A 22,276-nucleotide genomic window follows, 5' to 3' on the forward strand; every position below is an offset into this window, starting at 1 on the left:
CGATGAATGTCTTTGTAATGAGGTGAAAGATCTCAGACCGTTTAGCGAAGCTCGGAGGAATATTTTCACCTCATCAAGACGAGAGACGAGGCTGAAGCACGAGGTGCAGATGACAGATGAGCTGCTGCTTATGGAGGACGGATGGACATGACACTGCCAGGAAACACGCGCGCGCGCGCGCGCACACACACACACACCTGCGGTGCGCGCTCCCCGACCCACACGCCGCTGGACTGACGGGATCGCGCTTCGCTGATGGAATAAACACGGAGAACGAATCTCACAGCAACACATCAATCAGTCACAATCATTTTATTTCATTTTGTACAACTCTGGAATGTCTTCCTTAAAAGGAATCGCCTGTATCTGTTTACAAACCACGAATCATTATAAAATATTGAGTATGTTGTATGATATGAACATCCAGAAATCAGCTCAGAATCGAGAATGAGAACTACAGACAAGTTTTAAGGAGCGTCAGTCAGATTTCCACATCAAACTCTTCAGTTAACTGAGAATAGACAGTAACCAGTTACAGATCACTAATCCTCTCTAAACTAACTCATCACTTAATGAGAAAAGGCAAACTAAAACCAGTGTGTTTTTCAGTGATTATGTTGTCTCGTCTGTCTACCTGAGATGAGTCCAGTTTTACAGCGCGGAAACGTCTTGAAGAATCCTTCTCATTTCTCCACTAAATGATTTCAAATGAAGATTTTGAGAGTCATACGAGCGTAACCTGAAGAGCATATGCGACTGATTACACTGGATCCATCACAGCAAACACTGCTCATGCCTTTAATGCAAACAAAACGGGATAATTACTAATAAACATTAGTGATTCAATGATGCTTGTTATTCTATAGAAAACATCACATCCACTTCTCAACATTCACGTTTTCTTGTTGAATCTCCTGTTTGACTCTTACAACAGCGTTGTAGTGCCAGGTTAAAAAATAAAATCTAGGATTACGAAATTAAGGTTGTAATATTTTGAGAATAAAGTCGAAATTACGAGAAAAAAGTTGAAATACTACGAGAATAAAGTTGAAATTAAGAAAATAAAGTCGAAATATAAGAATAAAATTGAAACATTTAAAACAAAACGTTGAAATTATGAGAAAAAAGTAGAAATATTACAAGAATAAAGTCAAAATACTACAACTAACCCTAACTATTTTAACTTTATTCTCATAATTTCTACTTTCTTTAAATATTTCTAATTCTTGTAGCATTTTGACCTTACTTTTGTAGTATTTTGACATTATTCTCATAGCATTTCAACTTTATTCTCGAAATATTCTGACTTTAATCTCATAAACTTGGTAGCAGGAAGGGTCACAAACAGCCGTTTGACCTGAAAACAACTCAGAAAGAGACATTTCTGTGAAATAAATTCGTATTAATAGACAGATAAGCAACTCTGCTGTGTGGTCGTGGTCAGCTGAAGAGATGTGAAAATACTGGAGATCTTCAGCTGGTTTTGGTCACCACCAGGTTCCTCAGCATGTCGAAGGAGTTTCCGTCCGGCTGCACGGACACGACGCCCTGATCTCCCATCACCTGCAGGAAGCCGTTCTCGTCCAGTCCCAGCACCTCGGCCTCGGGCCCGTCCTCGCTCCAGAGACGCACGCGTGTGCCGCTGAAACACAGACACGCGTCAGCAAACACGCACACAGACACGCGTGTGTATGTGGAGGAGCGTCGCCGGCGGCTCACCCGTGCACCCATCTCCTGTAGTAGAGCGGCAGCAGCGCCTGCGAGCCGTGCAGCTGGAACTCCGAGACGTAGCGCTCCAGCAGCGTGACCGAGCGCCCGATGAGCTGCGCCGTAGCGAGCGGCTCCAGGCCGAGGCCGTGCTCCCGGTTCTGCTGCCGCACCAGGTCGTTGATGCAGACGGTCGGGTTGCTGTTGCTCACGTTGAAGCCGCAGCCTGCGGGAAACACGACAGACGTCACGCGTGCGACACGGCCGACGCACTGACCTGCTGACGCGGCGGCGAGACGTTACCGATCAGGAGGTGGAAGGTTCGATCGATGAAGGTGGAATTGACCAGAACACCGCCGAGTTTCATCAGGTTACTGTAGTAGATGTCATTGGGCCACTTCAGCCGCAGGTCGACATCCTACACAAATATGTGAAAATATAAGTTTGCATTCAATCATTTAACGGGAATGTTCACAGTAGTAATGTTTTAAACAATGTTCATTCGTTTCACTTCACAAGACCCCATTATATGGTCAGAAGCCACAGCTATTAATCTGGTGTTGCCTGATAGGATGTTTTGACTCTCAAAGCGACGGTAGCCATTGACTTGCACTAAAAAAAAAAAAAAACAATTTCCACCTTGAATGGCCTGAGCGTGACTGAATTGAGAGCAAACCTTCATTTTTGTGTGAACGAACATGTCCTGTGATACTGGTTCTCTGAAGAAGTGGAAACATCATGAAAGAGCTTTCAACAACCCACTCCACTCCTGTCATTTGTTATTTCAAATAGTGGAAAAGCAACAGTAACAAATAAAGTTTTATCTTTCAGTTGACATGATTGTTTGGTTATTATTAATATTGCATATACTTTGCACAGCCAAAAGCAGAGGTCCAGGGATCATAAAAGAGTGCTGGGGGTCCTTGAAAAAAAAAAAAAAAAAAAACACACAATACAAAGATCCGATCTGACCGTCATCTTTGCTTCCTGCAAAATGACCTGAAAAACTACGCACAAGTGAACCGAGGACAAAAGCGGTTTTAAACGCAAAGTTTTAAACACATTATTTTTGACAACACACTCACTTTACAGCATTTTTACACAAGTTCCTAAAACCTTCCACACTACTGTAGCTTTGTAGGAAGGTTCCTTCAAGCATCTTGGAGACATTGCCACAGTTCTGGATTTAGTCCGTCTCTTTATTTTTTATATTTTTGTTTTTTTTCATGTGACGCCAGACAGACTGGATGATGATGAGATCAGATCTGTGTGTGGAGCACTGGCTGCTGTCAGACTAAAATCTCACTGAATCATTACAATTAATGGCAAAATTTATGTTTGGAATGTTGAACTGAGTTGTCAGTCGATTAAAATTGTTAATCTAATTAATTATGATGTTTTGATTAATTCATCTAATTAATCGCAAAGTAAATTTGGCTGTGAAAATACCCACAAAAGATTATTTAAAACTATTATGGTGTTAAATGAGAAAGTATCAAGTAGACATTACAAACAGTAGCTCTAGAAAGAAATATTTTATTTGATTCAGCATAAAATTTATTACACAAACATTTAGGCTGCAACGGCCTAACGTAAACTACAGAACATAAAAGATCATTTGAGAAACATCTCAGTATTTTTTGTAAATACGATGAAAGTCACTGGTAAACAAAACTTCAGTCTTCAAAACACCTTCTCTCATGTTCCACAAAAGAAAGGTTTGAAACGACACAAGGGTGAATGACTATTTAAATTTTTTGGATGAATTATCCCTGTAGTGTTTTTATTTTTATTAATATGTTTTTTTTTTTTAATGAAATAACACTCTAAATAAGAAATTAAAAAATCTGCCTGAAGGTAAATGTCTGTGAGTCATTCATTCATTTAATTCATTCAAATGAAGTAAATGACTCTCTTTATAAATGGGCCTTTGAATCATTGATTCACACGGTTCATTCAAAACGCAGATTCATTCAGAAACTAAACGCCGCTGTGTTGCTCTGAGACGTGCAACAATTCTGCTGTGGCTTTATAGGTAATATGTTCTCTGCAGAGTTGAGCAAACACACATAATATTGTGTTTAAAATATAACACTATCAACTTCTTATTTACTGAACTGTTGTAAATAAGAAGTTAACAACACATTTAAGCTTGTGAGATCGGGACAAAATCAGCACTCGTGGCCTACTGCTCTGTGATATTGTGTGATATAAATGAGACAAAACACATGCGGGGCATTTTTTTGCACCAATATCTTAAATTATAGGTCATAACTGTATTTGTGGAGTTGTTGCCCTGCATTATATTTGTCAGTCAACTATATGAAATATAAGATGATGTACAGGTCTGGGGGCGGGGACAGTGTGTTAACTGTACTAATTTTGTTTTTTTTTTGGTGTAATTTTTCATCACTAACTCATTCAGTTAACGCATGAAAGTGACAGCCCTAATACGCTTTATATATAACATTTTAGTGTGGGGGTCCCTCGCATGAGAATAATAATATCTGTGGCACCTCAAAGTTTGAAAACCTAAAATAAAAAACAAAATGATAAGCAGATTTTTCCTAGTCATGTAAACTCTGATATGTGCTTGTGGAAGATACGGTTTCTCAGTCATTACTGACACAAACACCTGAGACACAGACAATCAGATGCTTTCAAACTCTCAGTTCCTGTCTGCTGAATCACACTAGTTTAAGAGATAATCCTGAAATTAATTTAAAGTACTTCCTCTGCATCCCATAGAAACACACACACACACACACAAACAAAACCACAACCCCGCTTCAGTAGAGCAGCAGCACAGGTGTGTGTGTGTGTGTGTGTGTGTGTGAGCACCTCGTATCCGGGCAGTGTTCGCACAGACTCCACCACGGCCAGGGCGACGAGGTGCTGCAGGAACGGGATCCTCTGGCCGAGCCGCGAGTCCACAGGAAGCTGCAGGTGGAGAGTGAATATGGCGCATCCCAGCGGACTCAACCACGCGTTCCCCCCCGCGGCCTGAGACACACAGCATTAATGAATGACACGCTCGTTTACATGTTAAACCAGAGTTAATGCGGCTGCGTGAGAGCCGATGGAAACCCGCTGACCTTTGCCCTGCGTCTGACGCGCCGCTATGGCAATTAACCCCGTTTCCTGTGGCGACTGCAACATCAACCTGCAGGAGGAACAAAGAGAACGTCAGCGCTTCAGACGGCACCTCATACAATACATATCGTTTCAAAGCTGCTTCACAACAATAATAATAATAATAATAATAATAATAATAATAATAATAACAACAACAACACACAGGAAAATAATTCTTGATACGCCCAAAAAAAAAAAAAAAAAAAAAAAAAAAAAAAACGCCACTGAGGCCCTGAGGACTGAGAGTTTCTCACTGGACTGTAATTGACCTTTGACCCCTATCACAGGCTTCCTATCCCAGCAGCCCTGTCAGATAACACCCCCGCTAAAGCAAACAGCCGTCCACTTGACCTCGGTGGCGCTGGACGCGTCAATCTCACAGTAACTGCTGCAAAAACCCTCCAGTACTCCTGCAGAACTTTAATAAAGTCACTTCCGTGCCATCTCATCCTCTCAAACGCCCATCACGCTCCACCGCCGGCGCAGGAGGGTTTGCCGCATCTCACCGTCCTCAAATCGCAGGTCAAAGCAGCTCTCTTCGCGTAACAGGCTCGGGAATCTCGGATCCGCGTGTCATTTAGAGCAAATACATTTACAGAAAAGCTTAAGCGACACGTCTTCAGTCCGCTGAGCCGCTCAAAGCCCGTAAGCCCGAGACACACAGAGAGCAGCATTCAGATGCAAAGAGCGACCGTCCTTTGAGCGACTCTGCCGTAATCCATCTATTGAAGCGGGCCGTGGCGTCAGAGCACCTAGCGCTGAATCATGGGACGGCGTGTTCAGATAGAGCCGAACCAGAACAGAGTTCACAGTGTTTTTACAGCAAACCAGTCGGTGTGTGATCGTCCGGTGTTGTGAAACGCTGAAAGCCAGAGTGTTTTCTAGAGCGACACGGGTGCAGACCGCACATGCTAATTTGCAGACGGAGGAATTCGTTACTCAGAGTTTTAATTGAACTGGACGTTCTTGCAAGAGCAAGAAATGAGAAGAAAACTGCAAAAACAGAAACCCCGGCGGTCTGACGTGTCAAACGCAGACACAGAGAACTGCTAAAAAAAGAACCGAAGCCATGATCAAATGTGCAAAACGCTGCAGAAAGTGAGTGGGATTTCGGCAGATCTTTAGTCTGTGTTCTGCTGAAACACACACACACACACACAGATGCAGTTGTCGAGATCATGACCTCAGAGCAGCAGCGGCCGGTTAGCCAGACGCTCAGAGTTGTGCAGCTAATTGAGAGCTTTCACAGTTGGGCAGGAGCGGCGGAGACCCCCGCGAGCGGATCGTGACGCGGCCGCAGCCGCGCGCATCAGGAGCTGACGAGCACAGACGGAGGCGCAGCCGCGGTTCTGGAGTCCTTCAGCAGAACAAATGAACTTTTAATGAGAACATCAGCCGCTAACGGCGCAAAGAGAGACGGCCACGACTCGCCTGTGTGTGTCTGATTTAACTGATTTTCTGTGAGAAAGGAGAGGTGTAAATCTGCTTTGTGTCACTCAAATATTTTTGTCTAATTTATTATCTCATTTCAAGATGTTACACACAGTGTTGGGGAAAGTTACTTTTAACAGTAATGCATTACAATGTTGCACTACTCCCGAAAAAGGTAAGTAATTACGTTACTTATTTACTTTTTCTGGAAAAGTAACACGTTATTTTACTTTTGCATTACTTTTTAAATCTGCGCAGGGCTTGTTTTTTTTTTTTTATTATAACAAGTTCTGTTGACAGCAAATGCAAAAGTCCTTTCACACCAAAAGTGAAATGAATGAGCCTCAGGCTGAAGGAAAAGTAAATTCACGTCTGTGCAGTAGAACATGGGAGAAGAAACAACTCAACACTCTTCAGCAAAAAAAAAAAAAATAAATAAAAATAAAAATATTAGTTTGAGTAATTTTTGCTTATTAGTATGGCTGAATTGGATCATCAAAGGTCAGCAGCAAAGAGATTAGTTAATAAACTAAATTAAACAGGATATTTGTATTATTAATTATTATAGGTTTGTGTCAAATTCTGAGTTTGCATTTCATTGTTTTTATTCATATTGAGGAATACTGAATCAGTTTTTTTTTTTTGTGAGTGAGATGAATTAATGCATGTTCACATTTATTCTAGAACTAAAGTAACATCTTACTCCTGATCTCTCTCAACATGGGGTCAAATAAGTAACTGGTGTTACTTATTTATATATATTATATATATATATATATATATAAAAAAAGTACCTCAGATATTTTCTTGTAAATTAAAAAGTAATGTTACTTTAATAATTACTTGAAAAAAAAGTAATCTGATTATGTAACTCGCGTTTCTTGTAATGCGTTACCCACAACACTACATACACACACACAATAAAACGACAAAACACAAAAACAAATCACAAATGAATTCAGCGTCTATTTTGTGTTTTCCTGATGCTCAACTGGAACACAGCGCTAGCAACACAAGATCACTGCTTCAATGCCAGGGAAGAAAAAAAAATACAAGAACAACCGAGATCAAAGCTTCAAAGAGAGAAATGTAGAAACTGACTGAGCGACACACAAACCCTGGACGAACATGACAAAAACAAAAAAAACTACAATAAACCACTCAGGCTCTCACTGTTTTTTTCTTTCTCAATTTCTCGCTCTGTCTTTGTTCAGCAGAAATCAATCCCTCTCAGATTAACATGTAAAGAGGCATCAAATTAATTTCAGCAACACAAATATGAGATCAGCCGTGGATCACACACACACAGTAATGCTCTTAGCGGCTCAATGAGGTGTGTGTGTGTGTGTGTGTGTGTGTGTGTGTGTGTGTGTGTGTGTGTCGAGGGTCAGTTAATCTCATTGTGAAAGCAGCTCGTCTGCAGCCGCATTACGAACAAACCTCAGTAACGGCCTGAAAAGAGTGAAAGAAGAAAAGACGCTCCATTAGTAATTAAGACACAAACAAAGAACGAATTTCAGTTCCTCACGCTGCAGACAAACAAACATGATTTAACAGTCTGATGACACACAAATGTGTCTAGAAATGCACTAAATCAGTGTTTAACCACAGTAAATCAGACACAAGATGCACTACAAAAGTGTCTGCTAACCACTGAGTGAACAGATGATCAGAACACAGACAGACACCACAACCGAGTGAGTGTGTGTGTGCTTTTGTTGTGGCCGCTGAGCCAAAGGGTCAGTTACCCAGAGACCTGAGGGGTCTCACACACACACACACACACACGCACGGGTGTGCAGATGAAGATGTTTCCCAGCAGTGCTCGAGCGTCTCAGCACAGGTCTGAAGTGGGAACTGTATTTCTGGTGATATTCATTATATATCTCAATATTTTTGTGCATTTGCTTCCCCCAAAAAACAAACTCAGAAAAAAAAAAAAATATTAAAAAGACAGTGACCACTTACTGCTTTTTACTAAATGAACACAAAAGAAACATCAAATTGGAATTTACCAACATAAAAATGTGAATTATAAAAATATTCAAATGATACAAAAAAAGACAATATTCTTACAAAAAGTTGTGCTCGCTGCAACAAGACTCAATAAACACACAGAAACAGAACAAGCGGCAGCTCTAGTTTGTATTTACGCTCTAATTGCAGAAATCTATTCTGACTCTCATTGACTTCCATTCACACGCAAAAGCATGTTGGACACAGGAAACACAAGTTTATGCTTATATTTCTGCAATCCTAAGTATCACAAAGATACTGCAATAATATTGCTAATATTCAGCATATGGTCACAGAATCTACAGCACATCGGATCTGTTAGTGTCCAACAGAAGCTCTTAAACGGACACATGCGATCAGACGCAGAAACACTCGTACGGAGCAGAAATATGACGCACGGCACTCGTCAATGTGTGGCGATAAAACTGGATTTCCAACTATTAGCATAAGTATATTAGTATTGATCAGTCAGGGGCATAAATGTGATGATCGATCAGAGCCGTCTAATCTGTAAATGTGATTAATTGGGAAAATCCTGTTTCTGGAGGAGCTGCAGCAATTACCATCTTCAAACAGAAACAGAGCTGATCAATCACTTTCTGCTATTAGTAAAACACACACAAACGCACACTCATGCACACACACCCACTCTCTCACACACACTTGGACAAAAATACAGACACACACACACACTTGCACAAAGGTACACTCTTACACTTGAGCACAAAAACACACACTCACTCTCACACAAACACACTTGCACACTCATGCACACACTCACAAATGCACACACTCGTGCAAACTTGAATAAACGCACTCATGCACACACTTGCACAAACCAAACACTTGTACTCATGCACACACACACACTCGCATAAAGCACACACTCATGCACACACACGCGCACACTTGCACAATACCAAATACAAAAATGCACGCTCAAAATGGTGTGCACATACACACACTCACACAAATGTGCACACACACTTGCACAAACCAAATACTTGTGCACACACTTGCACAAGCACACACACACAAACCCGCATGAATGCACACTCACACACACAACCTGCACACACTCTCATACACACTTTTTCTCACGCACACTCTCACTTTCACACACACACACACACACACACACACACACACACACACACACAGGGTCGTTGAGCAGACAGTGATGTTCTTGAGCTCACAGCATGAGATCTTCATCCAGAGCTGCCGCATTCAGATGAAACCCGGCGCGTCGCTGAAACTCGATCTCGCGCGCTCGTGACCCGCTCCGCTCCTCAACACTCGCCACAGACGCGCACTTTTCCTCCAGCGCCGAGCGCCAGATGTACGAGAATATGAAATGAGAGCGACGAGCATCTGCTTACGATTTGAGGTAATTGCTGCTGGAGCACGCAGGTCAATTGGACTAATTTCACTTCATGTACTAACCTGATGCTTTGGCTGCTGGGCAGCTTTTCCTCCGGCCCCTCGTGACACAGAGCCGGTGTTTTCACAGGAAGTGCCGTTTAATTCCACACGGTGTCAGTTTGGGTTTTGGATTCGCTGTTAAAACAAACACTGATTGCTACACGACAGGACGACCTCAGTGTGTGAGAGTGTTAATTACGCTCAGAGAAAGAAGAGAAAGAGATCCGACCCGCTCCGAAAACACGGTCTCGCGTTCCTCTATAAAACTCCAGCAGGCCACGTTTGAGCCCACAAATGACAAAACGTGATGCCTTCTCTTTATCGATCTTCAGATGACGATGAACTGCCTGAAAATGGAAAAACATTAAAGACGATTCACATGAGATTTTTAAAAATTGAAATAATAAGATCTCCATTGATGTGTAGTTTGTTATGATAGGACAATATTTGTCCGAGAACTATTTGTAAATCTGGAATCTGAGGGTGCAAAAAAAAAAAAAAAAAAAAAAAAAAAAAAAAAATCGAAATATGGAGCAAATGACCTTTAAAGTTGTCCAAATGAAGTTCTTAGCAATGCATATTACTAATCAGAAATTAAGTTTTGATATATTTACAGTAGGAAATTTACAAAATAGCTTAATGGAACATGATCTTTACTTAATATCCTAATGATTTTTGGCATAAAGGGAAAATCGATCATTTTGACCCATACAATGTATTGTTGGCTATTGCTACAAATATACCCGTGATACTTAAGACTGGTTTTGTGGTGCAGGGTCACAAATGAAGGCGCTCAGTGCATCCCTCACTCTCTCTAGTGCACAAAATAATTTAATCAGGCAACACAGTAACCATATAAAACTATTTTCCTATGTTATATATGAATTTTAAGGCCTCCAAAGGATCAAAACAGGCTGTTAAACCTGACACACACAGTCTACTGCACGTCTGATTGATAGTTTAGAGTTTTTTTATCCAGTAAAAGCTCTTTTAGTGTAATTGTACAAACATTCACCTTTAGCTGGTGCTTCACATGTGTTTTTTCCAGCAAATTTTGACTGATTTTTATAAAGTAAACGTCAGAATAACTGTAGTTTGTAACACTTGAGCACTGAAGCATCTGGGCTTTACTCGAGTCTCCATGAATCATTTTTTAGTGTCAAATCTGATCATCGGGATCTTTATTTGTTCATCTGTCAATCATCATCATTGGATTGCATTGCATTATGTTTGAATCAATTCAATCTCATCTTACCACTGATATTTACATCATCTGATGTCAGTATCTGCTCTACTGTTATAGAGATCTCATTGATTTACAAGCATCAGAATTTCATCATATAAACATCAGCATCTGCAGCACATTCATATTTTTGCTCTATTTGAGTCTCTGAATAAAATTGAGCTGTTTTGTTTCTTCATATTCTCACTATATCAGACTATATGAGCCATAAAAGCCTGATGATCAAATATGACATAAAACAAAACGCATGCAAACTTGATTTTCCTGACTATTATTTTATGAGGTTCGCAAATTAAGAATAGCTTTGGTGAAAGAATTAGGGGGGAAAAGACTGTACTGCTCATTTAAAAGATGTGTTCATAAACAGCAAAAGAATTGTTCACGGCCTGAACCGCTCTAGCAGATCTCACGAGTGAAGCTTCAGAGCGGTGATTTAATAGAGACGTGATGGGGGTCACGGGGTCGTTGAGATTCCGCTCCGTTTGTGACCTTGTGAGAAACAGCGAGAGTCTCCGGCTGCCCATTATTAGTGTGTGCAGCTCAAACAGAGCACTAATACTCTCATCACACACACACACACACACACACACACACACACACCTCTCATAACCCTCCTCATCCTCCGCAGATCAGACAAATCAAATGTCTGTTTATCTGGAGCTCAAGTGATCATCAAATCAACACAATAATAATATTATAAACTCCAATATTAATAATAGTGAGCACAGCAGTAATAATAAACGCTGAGAGCTCATTCTGCTTCCGTGATGAGAAACCAACTGACAGAAGTGTAAAGACAGCGAACACAGAGGACAATCGCTGAGGTTCGGCAACTGCAGGACTCCTGCGTGCGACTATGAAAAAATCTTTATGAGCATCAGTGCGACTGACGCCATCAGTATATTTGTGTTTGCGCTGAGGGGAGATTCAAAGGTTTCTACGTGTTTTTGCAGCGCTGAGTAATGAATCACACACATCTCTCAGCAATCCTCTCATAAACTAAGTGTAAATAAGACATTGATTGTGCAGTGTAGAGAACTTCAGCGATTATAACTTTGTGAGATCGTGATGAACTAAGACGAGCGACAGCTTTGAATGATTTTTAAGGGAGTTTGTAAATGAGTTGTTGATTTAACAGTTCAATAAACAAGAAGTTAATATGAAGTGACTTACACTGTCTGACTGTAACACTATTGCCTGATTTTGCTCTATTTCATTGTCAAAAATAGTTTGAAACAAGTCACAACTGAGCCGCTGCACATCTCCATTCACACACGGCGCTGTTTCCTTTATGAATGAACGTGCGTTTTTAAACTAATCTAGTGAGTCAATGATTCAGTTTCCCATTCATAAAGAGAGTGCTTTATTGCTGAACGAATCAGCCGTTCGAACGAATCAAATGAATGAATGATTCAGTAATTAAACCAACTACTGGTAGATTTAATTTAATTTTTAAAGTACCTTCAGTTATTTAAATCATTTAATATTTCTATATTCAAAATGTTATATTTAAAACATTAATCTCAACATGAATTTATGAATTTAATTGCACTCATGCTCCTCTGAGCCTCATTAAACACATGAAAATACACCTACAAGACACTTCTTGTTCTTCTGTGCACCTCTGTAGTACAAATGAATGTTTATACTAATTAATACTAATACAAATTAATTGATACTAATTAATACTAATAACACTAATAATATTAATAATAACACTAATAATACTAATTAATACTAATACTAATTAGTACACATTAATTTGTTAATACTCATTTATCACTCACTTATTCTCTGTTCTTTTCATTAGAAATTTGAAAAAGCTCAAAATATAATTTTTTACAGATTTGACATAAAAGCTGACATACTTTTAATAAAGTTAGAAAAATGCCATTACAAAGGTAAAAACAAAATTCCTCTGTAAATCACTTTAAGGAGTCAAATATCAGCTCGTAATAAGAATGCTAATTTTTGATGAGATTGTTTGATTATTGATTAGAAGGTGCTCCTGAAATTTTGACCGTGCTCCTAAAAAGCCCTGAGCTGTGAGCACACGATCTGCGCCGGGTGTTCTGAACTTCCTGTCCGTCACGCCGCCCACTCAAGACTCTCATACTAGAATAATACCACTTAATCAGAGTGTAACAGGGGACATCTGGAAATTACTCTGATAATCAGGCGAGGGGAAATCAAACTGTAGATGTTTTTTTTCCACGGCCCCTTTTTCGTTACCTTACAGGCCTAATGACAACACTGTCACTCCCAATCACTTCAGCCGCGCTCCGCCGTCCATTTGTCAAACTTTATGACAGCTCTAATGGTTTCCACCTGCCGCCGCGCTCCGTCCGCTGGCCGCGTCCCAGCGCGAGTCCCGCCGCACACAAAGGCCTCTATTAGGCCGCTCTTACCGCCGTGAGCTCACTCGAGCATTAAATGAGTTCCAGCCCCCCCGCCGGCCCAAACCCCAAGCGAGGAGCCGCGCTTACGTACCCGTCCAGCAGGTCCATGGTGGTGGAGGTGACGTCGGCGTACAGGACGGTCCGGCCGAGCCGCCGCGTCTGCAGGTGCCGGCGGTACGTCTGCGGGCTGAAGTGCTCGGAGAAGCTCTCGGGCGGCTCGGCGTGTAACGCGAGCTCGCCCTCGCGCAGATCCGGAGGCTCGTCTCCGGCCCACACCGCCCTCAGGACGCCCGCCGTGCTCCGCACAACTCCACCCGAACCGTCCGTCTGCGCCCGCAGCCAGCGCAGAAAGCGGCCCGTCTGCTCCTGCACACACACACACACACACACACACACTCAATCTCAGCTCACCGACACACGCCTGTGAATAAAGTGTGTTTCCATTTGACTGGCAGCGTCTCATTAATTAGACGAGACGATCAGCAAACACGGGTAATCGATGACGACACATGCTGGCTGCTCTTCTTCTGTTTAAACTGCAAGAGAAGCTCTTATGATTTGATTTGTATATTAAAACGCTCAGACTGCATTCGTGTTCACCAGCCAATGCTAATCACATTAGCACCAAAACCAGAACTATATAGTGAAATATGTGACCCTGGACCACAAAACCAGTCATAAGAGACAACTGAAATTAAGATTTATAGATCACATAAATAAGCTTTCCAGTGATGTATGGTTTGTTATGATTGGACAATATTTGTCCAAGATACAACTATTTGAAAATCTGTAATCTGATGGTGCAAAAAAGTCAAAATATTGAGAAAATCACCTTTAAAGTTTCCAAATGAAGTTCTTAGCAATGCATATTACTAATCAAAAATTAAGTTCTGGTATATTTATAGTAGGAAATTTACAAAATATCTTCATGGAACATGATCTTTACTTAATATCCTAATGATTTTTGGCATAAAAGAAAAATTGATCATTTTGACCCATACAATGCATTGTTGGCTATTGCTACAAATATACCCGTGATACTTAAGACTGGTTTTGTGCTCCAGGGTCACATATATCTGTGCAGCATCTACAATTAACAATAAAAATAATTAAAAAAAAACTAAATAATTTAACTAAATAATTAAAATATTAGTAATAACATTTAAATATAAATATAAAATAACAATTTTTATTATTAATTAAATAAATGTTTATTATTATTTTTAATAACAAATAATTTATACTTAACATTTATGTAACAATATAATCTAAAATAATCTTAATAATTGAAATATTTTTTTTTACAATATTATTAATAATCATTTCAAAATATATATATATATATATATATTTTTTTTTTTTTTTTTTTTCATGAAATGTGAAATACAATCAGGGCAGATGAAGCACCTGTGGCGGCAGACGTGAGGAGGACGTGAAAACAGACAAACGCTGCGCTAATGACCCCATTATCAGCTGGAGAACATCGAGCCGCTTAATCAATTAGAGGCGCATCTCCCATCAGACCCACACAATCCGGCCGTCCCTGGGGAACCTTAACATCTTAACAAGCAGAGCGCAGCTCCGCATCAGGACACACGCACGCGGCGGCAGCAGGGGGCCCACAGAGGCATTGTGGGAAATGGCAGACGCGAACGCAAACTTCACAACTGAAAGAGCCAGCAACACTGGATGAACGACACTTAATAAACGATCGACATCGAAGAAAGCGTTTCTGTCCGAGGGTCGTGGAGAGCAGTGTTAACCAGAGCAGATCCTGGAAAACTAAAGGAACGGATGTCAAACACGCTTCACTTCACTGCCTTCACTGCGAGTTCCCTTACTCTTGAAATGCATGCATATCTATCCATCAGTATCTATGTGTGTGTGTGTTTTAATTATATTTAATGCATATTGACACATCATTTAATAATTCTATACATATATTAAAGATGCCTTCATTTTTTCTCATTTCTTTGTGACGATCTGATTTGAAATGAAAACAAAGACTGACACCTAGTGGACAGAACTCGGCATCACCTGCGCTCCAGGTGAGGGTTAGTGTTGGTTATCGGTGCTGTGACTCACACAACCAATCAAACGGAACGTGTTTGATAAATGATGAATTAGAAGCTGCTCCGAACGGATCGGTGCTGTATGAAGCGACGCAGACGCGCGTCTCACCGTGTGCGTGTCGAGCAGGTAGATGGGGCTGAGCGGCGGCACCTGACTCAGCTCACACCTCAGACCCAGAGACGTCAGGATCTCCGTCAGAACCTCGTAGCGCCGGGCGTTGCTCATCTTGAGTTCCGAGAAGCCGGCGGAGCCTTGAGCGTCATGGGCGTCCGGAGCCGTTTCCAAACGCACCTGCGGAGCACAAACACGAGAAGCGCTCTGTAGTGACGACAGAATCAAGCCGTGCGAAGCTTTAAAAAGCTTTTGAACTGAATTTCTCTGCAAATTGATTCAATGTTTTGAAATGTTTAAAACACCACACGCTGGCGACACCTGCTGGTCAAAACTGTGCAAATGCCACAAAACTACACACCCACTGCAAATGGTGTACTGAAATCTAGATTTAATTTTAGATGTTAATTCAAACTCACAGACATCACAGAAGTCCACTATATGAAGAGAAATCCTGAAATGTGTCCTGAAAAGACACATTCTGGATGACAAAGGGGTGAGTAAATTATCTGTAAATTCTTGTTCTGGAAGTGACCTTCTCCTTAAAGGAATTGAGTTTGACTCCCCTGCACTGCACGCTCAGATGTACGCACACACATACCAAGAGCGGAGTGTAAGTGGGTGAAGTGAGAAGCAGCAGATGAGCGTGTGGAGCAGAGGTCATTACCTGACACAGGACGGCCTCTCCGCTGTCCTCTCCGTGAGTCACACGCACGATCGCCATCTCGCGGCCGTCCTGCGCGCCGATCTCGCCCCAGAGCTCCACCTCGCCGTCGCCGTCGCGCACGTACACGCTCCCGCTGGACAACGCGCTCAGCCGCAGCTCCGTGCTGTCGGACTTGGTGAAGGTCAGCGTGCAGATGCGGTCTTTCTGCGCGTCTCTGGGCCGCAGCGCGAGCCCGGCGGGACACAGCGACGACGACAGACCCAGGAGCTTCCCGCCCTGGCTCAGGTAGGACAGGAAGCGCAGCTGCAGCTGCGGCGTGAGCGTCTGGTCGGTGGCGAGCACCAGCAGCAGCGTGTTCTCCAGCCAGGGATCGCTCAGGGCCTGCTGCGGCCGCAGGTGGTAGATGACGTAGCTGTCCGTGTCCACGCACTCCTCCAGGAGCGAGCGGATCTTCTGGAAGCGCTCCTCGCAGCCGCCCGTGAACACCAGCACGTTGGGCGGCTTCCCGCTGGCGTTCCTCCTCACGCTCTCCTCGTCGGCGGCGGCGGCGGCGGCGGCGTAGTCGTCGGGCAGATCCGGGATGTTCTCCACGGAGGCGAACTTCACCGACAGAATGGTGCTGTTCTCCAGCTCCAGACACTCGTGGCAGCTGGAGAGGTGCAGGTGGTGTCCGTCCATGTGCTGGTGTTCGGACGGGAGCTCCGGCTCCTCCAGATGAAGGCTGCTCTTTCTGGGAAGCTGCGGAGAGTCTCGCGGCTCTGTCGGCTCACTGTGGCGCTTGGCTTCGACGCTGCCGTCCTGCTGCTGTTCGAACAGCTCTTTGAGGGCCGTCTCTCGGAGTAACACGGCTAGGAGACACAAACACAGACACGGCGTTAGCGCGACTCTAGGAATTCACGCACCTGCCACGTTTGTGACTGAAAACTATGAAAATGAAAAAATCTTTATGAGCATCAGTGCGACTGACACCATCGGCATGTGTGTGTTTGCGCTGAGGGGAGATTCAAGGGTTTCTACGTGTTTTTGCAGCGTTGAGTAATGAATCACACACATCTCTCAGCAATCCTTTAGAGAGAGATCGCAATGAACTAAGCTGAGTGACAGCTTTGAATGATTTTAAGGGAGTTTGTAAATGAGATATTGATTTAATACGATTAAATAAACAGGAAGTTATTATGACCTGACTTACATTGTCTATAACACTATTGCCTGATTTTGCGCTAATTTGTCGTCAAAAATAGTCTGAAACAAGTCGCTGCACATCTCCATTCACACACGTGTTTTTAAACGAATCTAGTGAGTCAATGATTCAATTTCCCATTCATAAAGAGAGTGCTTTATTACTGAACGAATCAGCCGTTCGAATGAATCAAATGAATGAATGATTCAGTAATTAAACCAGTGACTTGCTGCCACCTACTGGCAGATTTAGTTTCATTTTTAAAGTATCTTTTTAGTTATTTAAATCATTTAATATTTCTATATTCAAAATGTTATATTTAAACATTAATTATTCTACTTGTTCTTATTCTGTTGTTTTAATTAGAAATTTGAAAAAAAGCTTATAAAATATAATTTAAAAAAAATTGACTTAAAAGATGACATACTCAAGTTAGAAAAATGCCATTACAAATGTAAAAACTCAATTCCCCTGTAAATCAGTTTAAGGAGTCAAATTTCACCTCGTAATGGAAAGGATAATTTTTGATTGGATTTTTTGATTATTGATGAGAAGGTGCTCCTGAAATTTTGAATGTGCTCCTAAATTTTTAAGTTAAGAGCACAAGTACTCCTAAACATAAAAGTAAGCGCAGAGCCCTGTGACGTCACTCACAAACTATCTTTTCAGGGATGAGTCCATTGTCCATATGCAGACGGTCTTCCATAAAAGCCACACCGAGGCGGCTGAAATTCTCCAGGCTGGCTTCAGCGACGGCTCGGTACGGCTGTCCAGGACTGTACGCCAACGGCAGACAGTAATCAGACCAGTTCAGCACCTGAACGACAGACAAACTGTTTGTAATATCTGTAGCAATAGCCAACAATACATTGTATGGGTAAAAATTGATTTTTCTTTTTATGCCAAAAATCATTAGGATATTAAGTAAAGATCATGTTGCATGAAGACATTTTGTACATTTCCTACTATAAATATATCAAAATGTAATTTTTGATAGTAATCTGCATTGCTAAGAACTTCATTTGACCAACTTTAAAGGTGATTTTCTCAATATATATATATATATATATATTTTTTTTTTTGCACCCTCAGATTCCAGATTTTCAAATAGTTGTATCTCAGCCAAATATTGTCCTTTCTTAACAAACCTTTTATCTTATACATCAGCTTTTAGATGTTCCCACCAACAGCTCTAAAGATAAAGCTAACTATATTAGCATCTGACCATGTTATGCAATGTGTTTATGGCTGTGTTGTGTTTAATGAACACTGTGAGATAAGGTGTGTCCCAAATCACACACTTACTATTCTATGCTCTTCTGTAGGATCAGTAGTGCGAGCAGTGCGTTCACACCGAAAATTACAGGTGCATTTTAAAGAGCGGGATGGATTGAAATGTCTAAAGATTCTTAAATCAAGACACATTTACTGGAGAAGCAAAACAACAAAATAAAAAGTATTGTATTCTGAAAAATGAATCGAAATGAAGGAGTTTATGATTAAAACAAGAAAAAAAAAAAAAAAAAAAAAAAATCAACTTCATTCAAAGGAAAAACAAGTTTTCATTCCCCACTGACAGATACTTGTTATTGCTTTAATTTAACTTCTAATCAGTTTCTCAAAAACAAGACTTCACATCTTCATTTTGCATCTCTAGCAAATGTGTATTGATTAAAGGATGTTTAGATATTTGCACTGGAAAACAAGACAAAAACACTGAGGAAAATATTAATTGTTTTGCAGTTTTAATTGTAACTTTAATTATAACTTCATGAATTTAAGGCGAGACACTGCAGGTGAACAGGGTAAAAAAAAATGAACTAATAGTTTTTGCTTTACTTACCCAGTTGATTGATTACATTGATAATTGCAAACAAAAAGTTTTATAAAATGCATTGTTTAATAAAATGTGGGCTAATTTGCATACATTTCTAGTACAAAAATCTGAACACTGGATGAAGTCGGTTAAAAAAAATTTTGGTTTAAAATTTTGACATATTACAGTCCAATATTTTTAAAGAGAGAATGTTGGGTATCTCACTTTTGTCACTCCATAATTCAGAAAAAGAAAATAAATAAATAAATTGTTTTGAACAGATCCCTCTGTAAGGATATAGACAGGAATAAAGTATAAAGAGAAGAAAAAACTCATTTTGAGAAAACGGCCTTAGAAAAAATGTATTGTAATTGAAATCTGTTGACACAAATAGATAAAGTGCTATAAAAGAAACACTTAATATTGTCATTTGGAAGTTTTCTTTCCACTAGTCCAAAAAAACACTATGAAAAACCAAAAAGCCCAAAATCTCAAATTTTACAGGTGCATGAAAAAAACTGTCTCCCTTAACACTTTCTGCTCTGAATCTTAAAATGGGCAAATTAAGACTTTTTAAGACCCACAGAAACCCTGATTTCAAACCTCACACGCTAGATGGTTAAGAACATAGCCAATAGTGTAGAGTACATCATTTGGGACACAAATGGTCTCTTTTCGCCTGCTGTATAGTAGGGAAGCGTGCAGATACACCCTGTTTATCTGTGTGTGTGTGTGTGTGTGTGTGTGTGTGTTGTGTAAACACACTGAGATCTGAGCTTACTTTCTCATTGGTTCTGTGTGGAGACGCTGGAACTTTCGGTCTTGAAGTGGCCTCAATAATGAAGGCGATGCTTTCTAGTCTTCGGCCACAAACCAGCGAAGAGCCCAACAGAGTCCACTTACTGAGGTCGTCACACGCCTACAGATCACAAACACACACTGTCATTCTGAGAAATCACCAGAACAACTTCACTGATTCATTCGCACATGAAGGGGCCACACACACACACACACACACACACATTTTAACAATTTATTTAAATCCACTTAAAAGAAAATAATTTACAGAGACATAAATATTACAGATGCAGTAAGATGCATGTACAAAATCATGGACCAGCAGCATACAACAGATCTTCACAATATTAAGCATATCACCATGTTATGGATATACATAACAACGTCTCCGCATATATGGCGGCTGCCTATGATAGCAGACAAAGCACAATACTTTGCTAACTGTTTTGCCCTCTTTTTTGGCATCCCAAGTTGCTGAAGTCCTCTCACAACCAACCTATGTATGTGTCCTAAGCTGCCAAATATAAAAACAGATAAACAACCCCGATAACCTATCTCCGTAATAATATTTAGGAGTGGCTGGTATTTAATGACTTTGGTCATGAAGGCTTCCTCCATACTAGAGTCAAAAGTGCATGCGACCTCCAGAATGAACACTTCTCTACGCCCCTCATTAACCACAACAACATCTGGTGTATTAGCAGACAAATGCGAAAAGATTCCAGAATTACTGTTAAGACACTGAAACATAGACGTCTTTACACAAGAATGCTTGTATATTCTTACTACAGGTGGCAGATGCTCTGATATGTCCTTCACTATTCTGTCATGACGGGCTGTTCATTCCCTTGTAAACATGGCAGCCATTCAACATATGTGGCAATGTTTCAGTAACCTGCTCTTTAGTGCGATGCAAACAATGAGGAACCTGAGTTGTGGACACACGCGTCTGGTTCATTATCTTTGTGGGGACTCTCCATAGGTGCAATGGTTTGTATACTGTCCACACTGTATTTTCTGTCCCCTTACCCTAACCCTACCCCTAAACCTAACCCTTACAGAAAACCTTCTGCATTTTTACTTTCTCAAAAAATCTCATTCTGTATGATTTATAAGCTTTTGTACCCATGGGGACCTCAAGCCGGTCCCCACAATGTCAAAAATTTCAGGTTTTACTATCCTTGTGGGGACATTTGGTCCCCACAATGTAGCAAAAACAAGTCCACACACACACACACACACACACACACACACACACACACACACACAGACACACACACACACCTGGCGCTTCACCTGCGGCTCGGTGATGTAAATGACTCTGTCTCCGAGCCTGAGGAAGAGCGTGTCCTCCCGCGGGGGTTTGTAGCGCTGCTCGCGGGGCAGATCGACTCTCTCCGGCTTCAGCGCGCAGAACGTGAAGCTGCTCTGGCCGCCGCTCAGCCGGTACAACGCGCTGCGGATCACGGCCGTGTAATATCTCTGGAAGCGCACCCACAGGTAGATGTAGCACAGCGTGATGAGCATCTTTCGGCGCGCGGAGCGACTGCTGTGGAGCCCATGAGTCTCCGGAGTGCGATCACTGACCCGCTGTCATCTCGCTCTTCCCTGTTGTCGAGCTGCAGACTCCGCCTCTTCCCGTTACGCCACCGACGTCAACATAAAAGAAATAAATAAGCACTGTCCTAGCTATTCACACTCTCCGCTTTGAGTCGACTGGATGTCTGTGGACGTTCGTTAGTGTCATTATTCCGTTGTAAATTACGCACACGCAGCTTTTAAAGCACGGCGTTGTCACGTGGTACCCGTTACTTTTCTCAGCGCTGATCATAACGCGCGAATCACAGGCGCTTCGGATTACTGCGTGATGACGCGGACCTGGAAGAAATGTTTTTTTTCTTTCTTCAGTTCCATCATCATACAAAAGCACAAGGCAAATATAGGCAACATTACATATCTCAAACTATGCAAAAAACACAAAATGAACACGAACATATACTAAAAAGAAAGAAATAAAATTTCAGGGCAATTACATAAATTTGAAAAGCTTTAGATTTTGTATTTTTAGAAGCTTTTTATTTCGAGATCTCATATTAGAAACGGTTTCAAAGTATATTTTAAAATCAGTGTTACGAAATGTAATATTTGACGGTTTCTTTTGACTTATTTTTGTGAATATAAAACTTTAAGATAATTAAAAGATTAGTTAACATAAATCTGTTTATCAGAAAAAGATGGGTTTTGGAAGAAGACAGAAAACAGAAAACTCATTTTGCTT

At 41.2% G+C, this 22,276-nt stretch overlaps 1 protein-coding gene across 3 annotated transcripts; it reads right to left on the bottom strand.

Annotated features, from left to right (window-relative positions):
* Window positions 1-297: 297 nt before the first annotated feature.
* On the bottom strand, window positions 298-21,744 carry hlcs (holocarboxylase synthetase (biotin-(proprionyl-CoA-carboxylase (ATP-hydrolysing)) ligase)). Of its 3 annotated transcripts, XM_051120930.1 has the most exons (11): window positions 21,295-21,740; window positions 19,982-20,119; window positions 18,039-18,201; window positions 16,205-17,052; window positions 15,535-15,717; window positions 13,445-13,719; window positions 4,795-4,870; window positions 4,549-4,710; window positions 2,011-2,125; window positions 1,720-1,933; window positions 298-1,642 (listed from the first exon to the last, which is right to left on the bottom strand). In XM_051120930.1, the coding sequence occupies exons 1-11, from the start codon at window positions 21,523-21,525 to the stop codon at window positions 1,474-1,476; spliced, it is 2,574 nt and encodes an 857-aa protein (XP_050976887.1). In that variant the 5' UTR covers window positions 21,526-21,740; the 3' UTR covers window positions 298-1,473. The 3 variants fall into 3 exon arrangements, 1 of the variants encoding a protein (XP_050976887.1); XR_007828575.1 differs by lacking the exon at window positions 298-1,642 and having other exon boundaries at window positions 1,794-1,933; window positions 4,803-4,870; window positions 21,283-21,744; XR_007828576.1 differs by lacking the exon at window positions 298-1,642 and having other exon boundaries at window positions 1,794-1,933; window positions 4,803-4,870; window positions 21,295-21,742.
* Between the last annotated feature and the right edge of the window lie 532 nt (window positions 21,745-22,276).

This window comes from Labeo rohita, chromosome 10 (genome assembly GCF_022985175.1).
Source record: "Labeo rohita strain BAU-BD-2019 chromosome 10, IGBB_LRoh.1.0, whole genome shotgun sequence".
In the NCBI taxonomy this organism is placed as follows: Eukaryota; Metazoa; Chordata; class Actinopteri; order Cypriniformes; family Cyprinidae; genus Labeo; species Labeo rohita.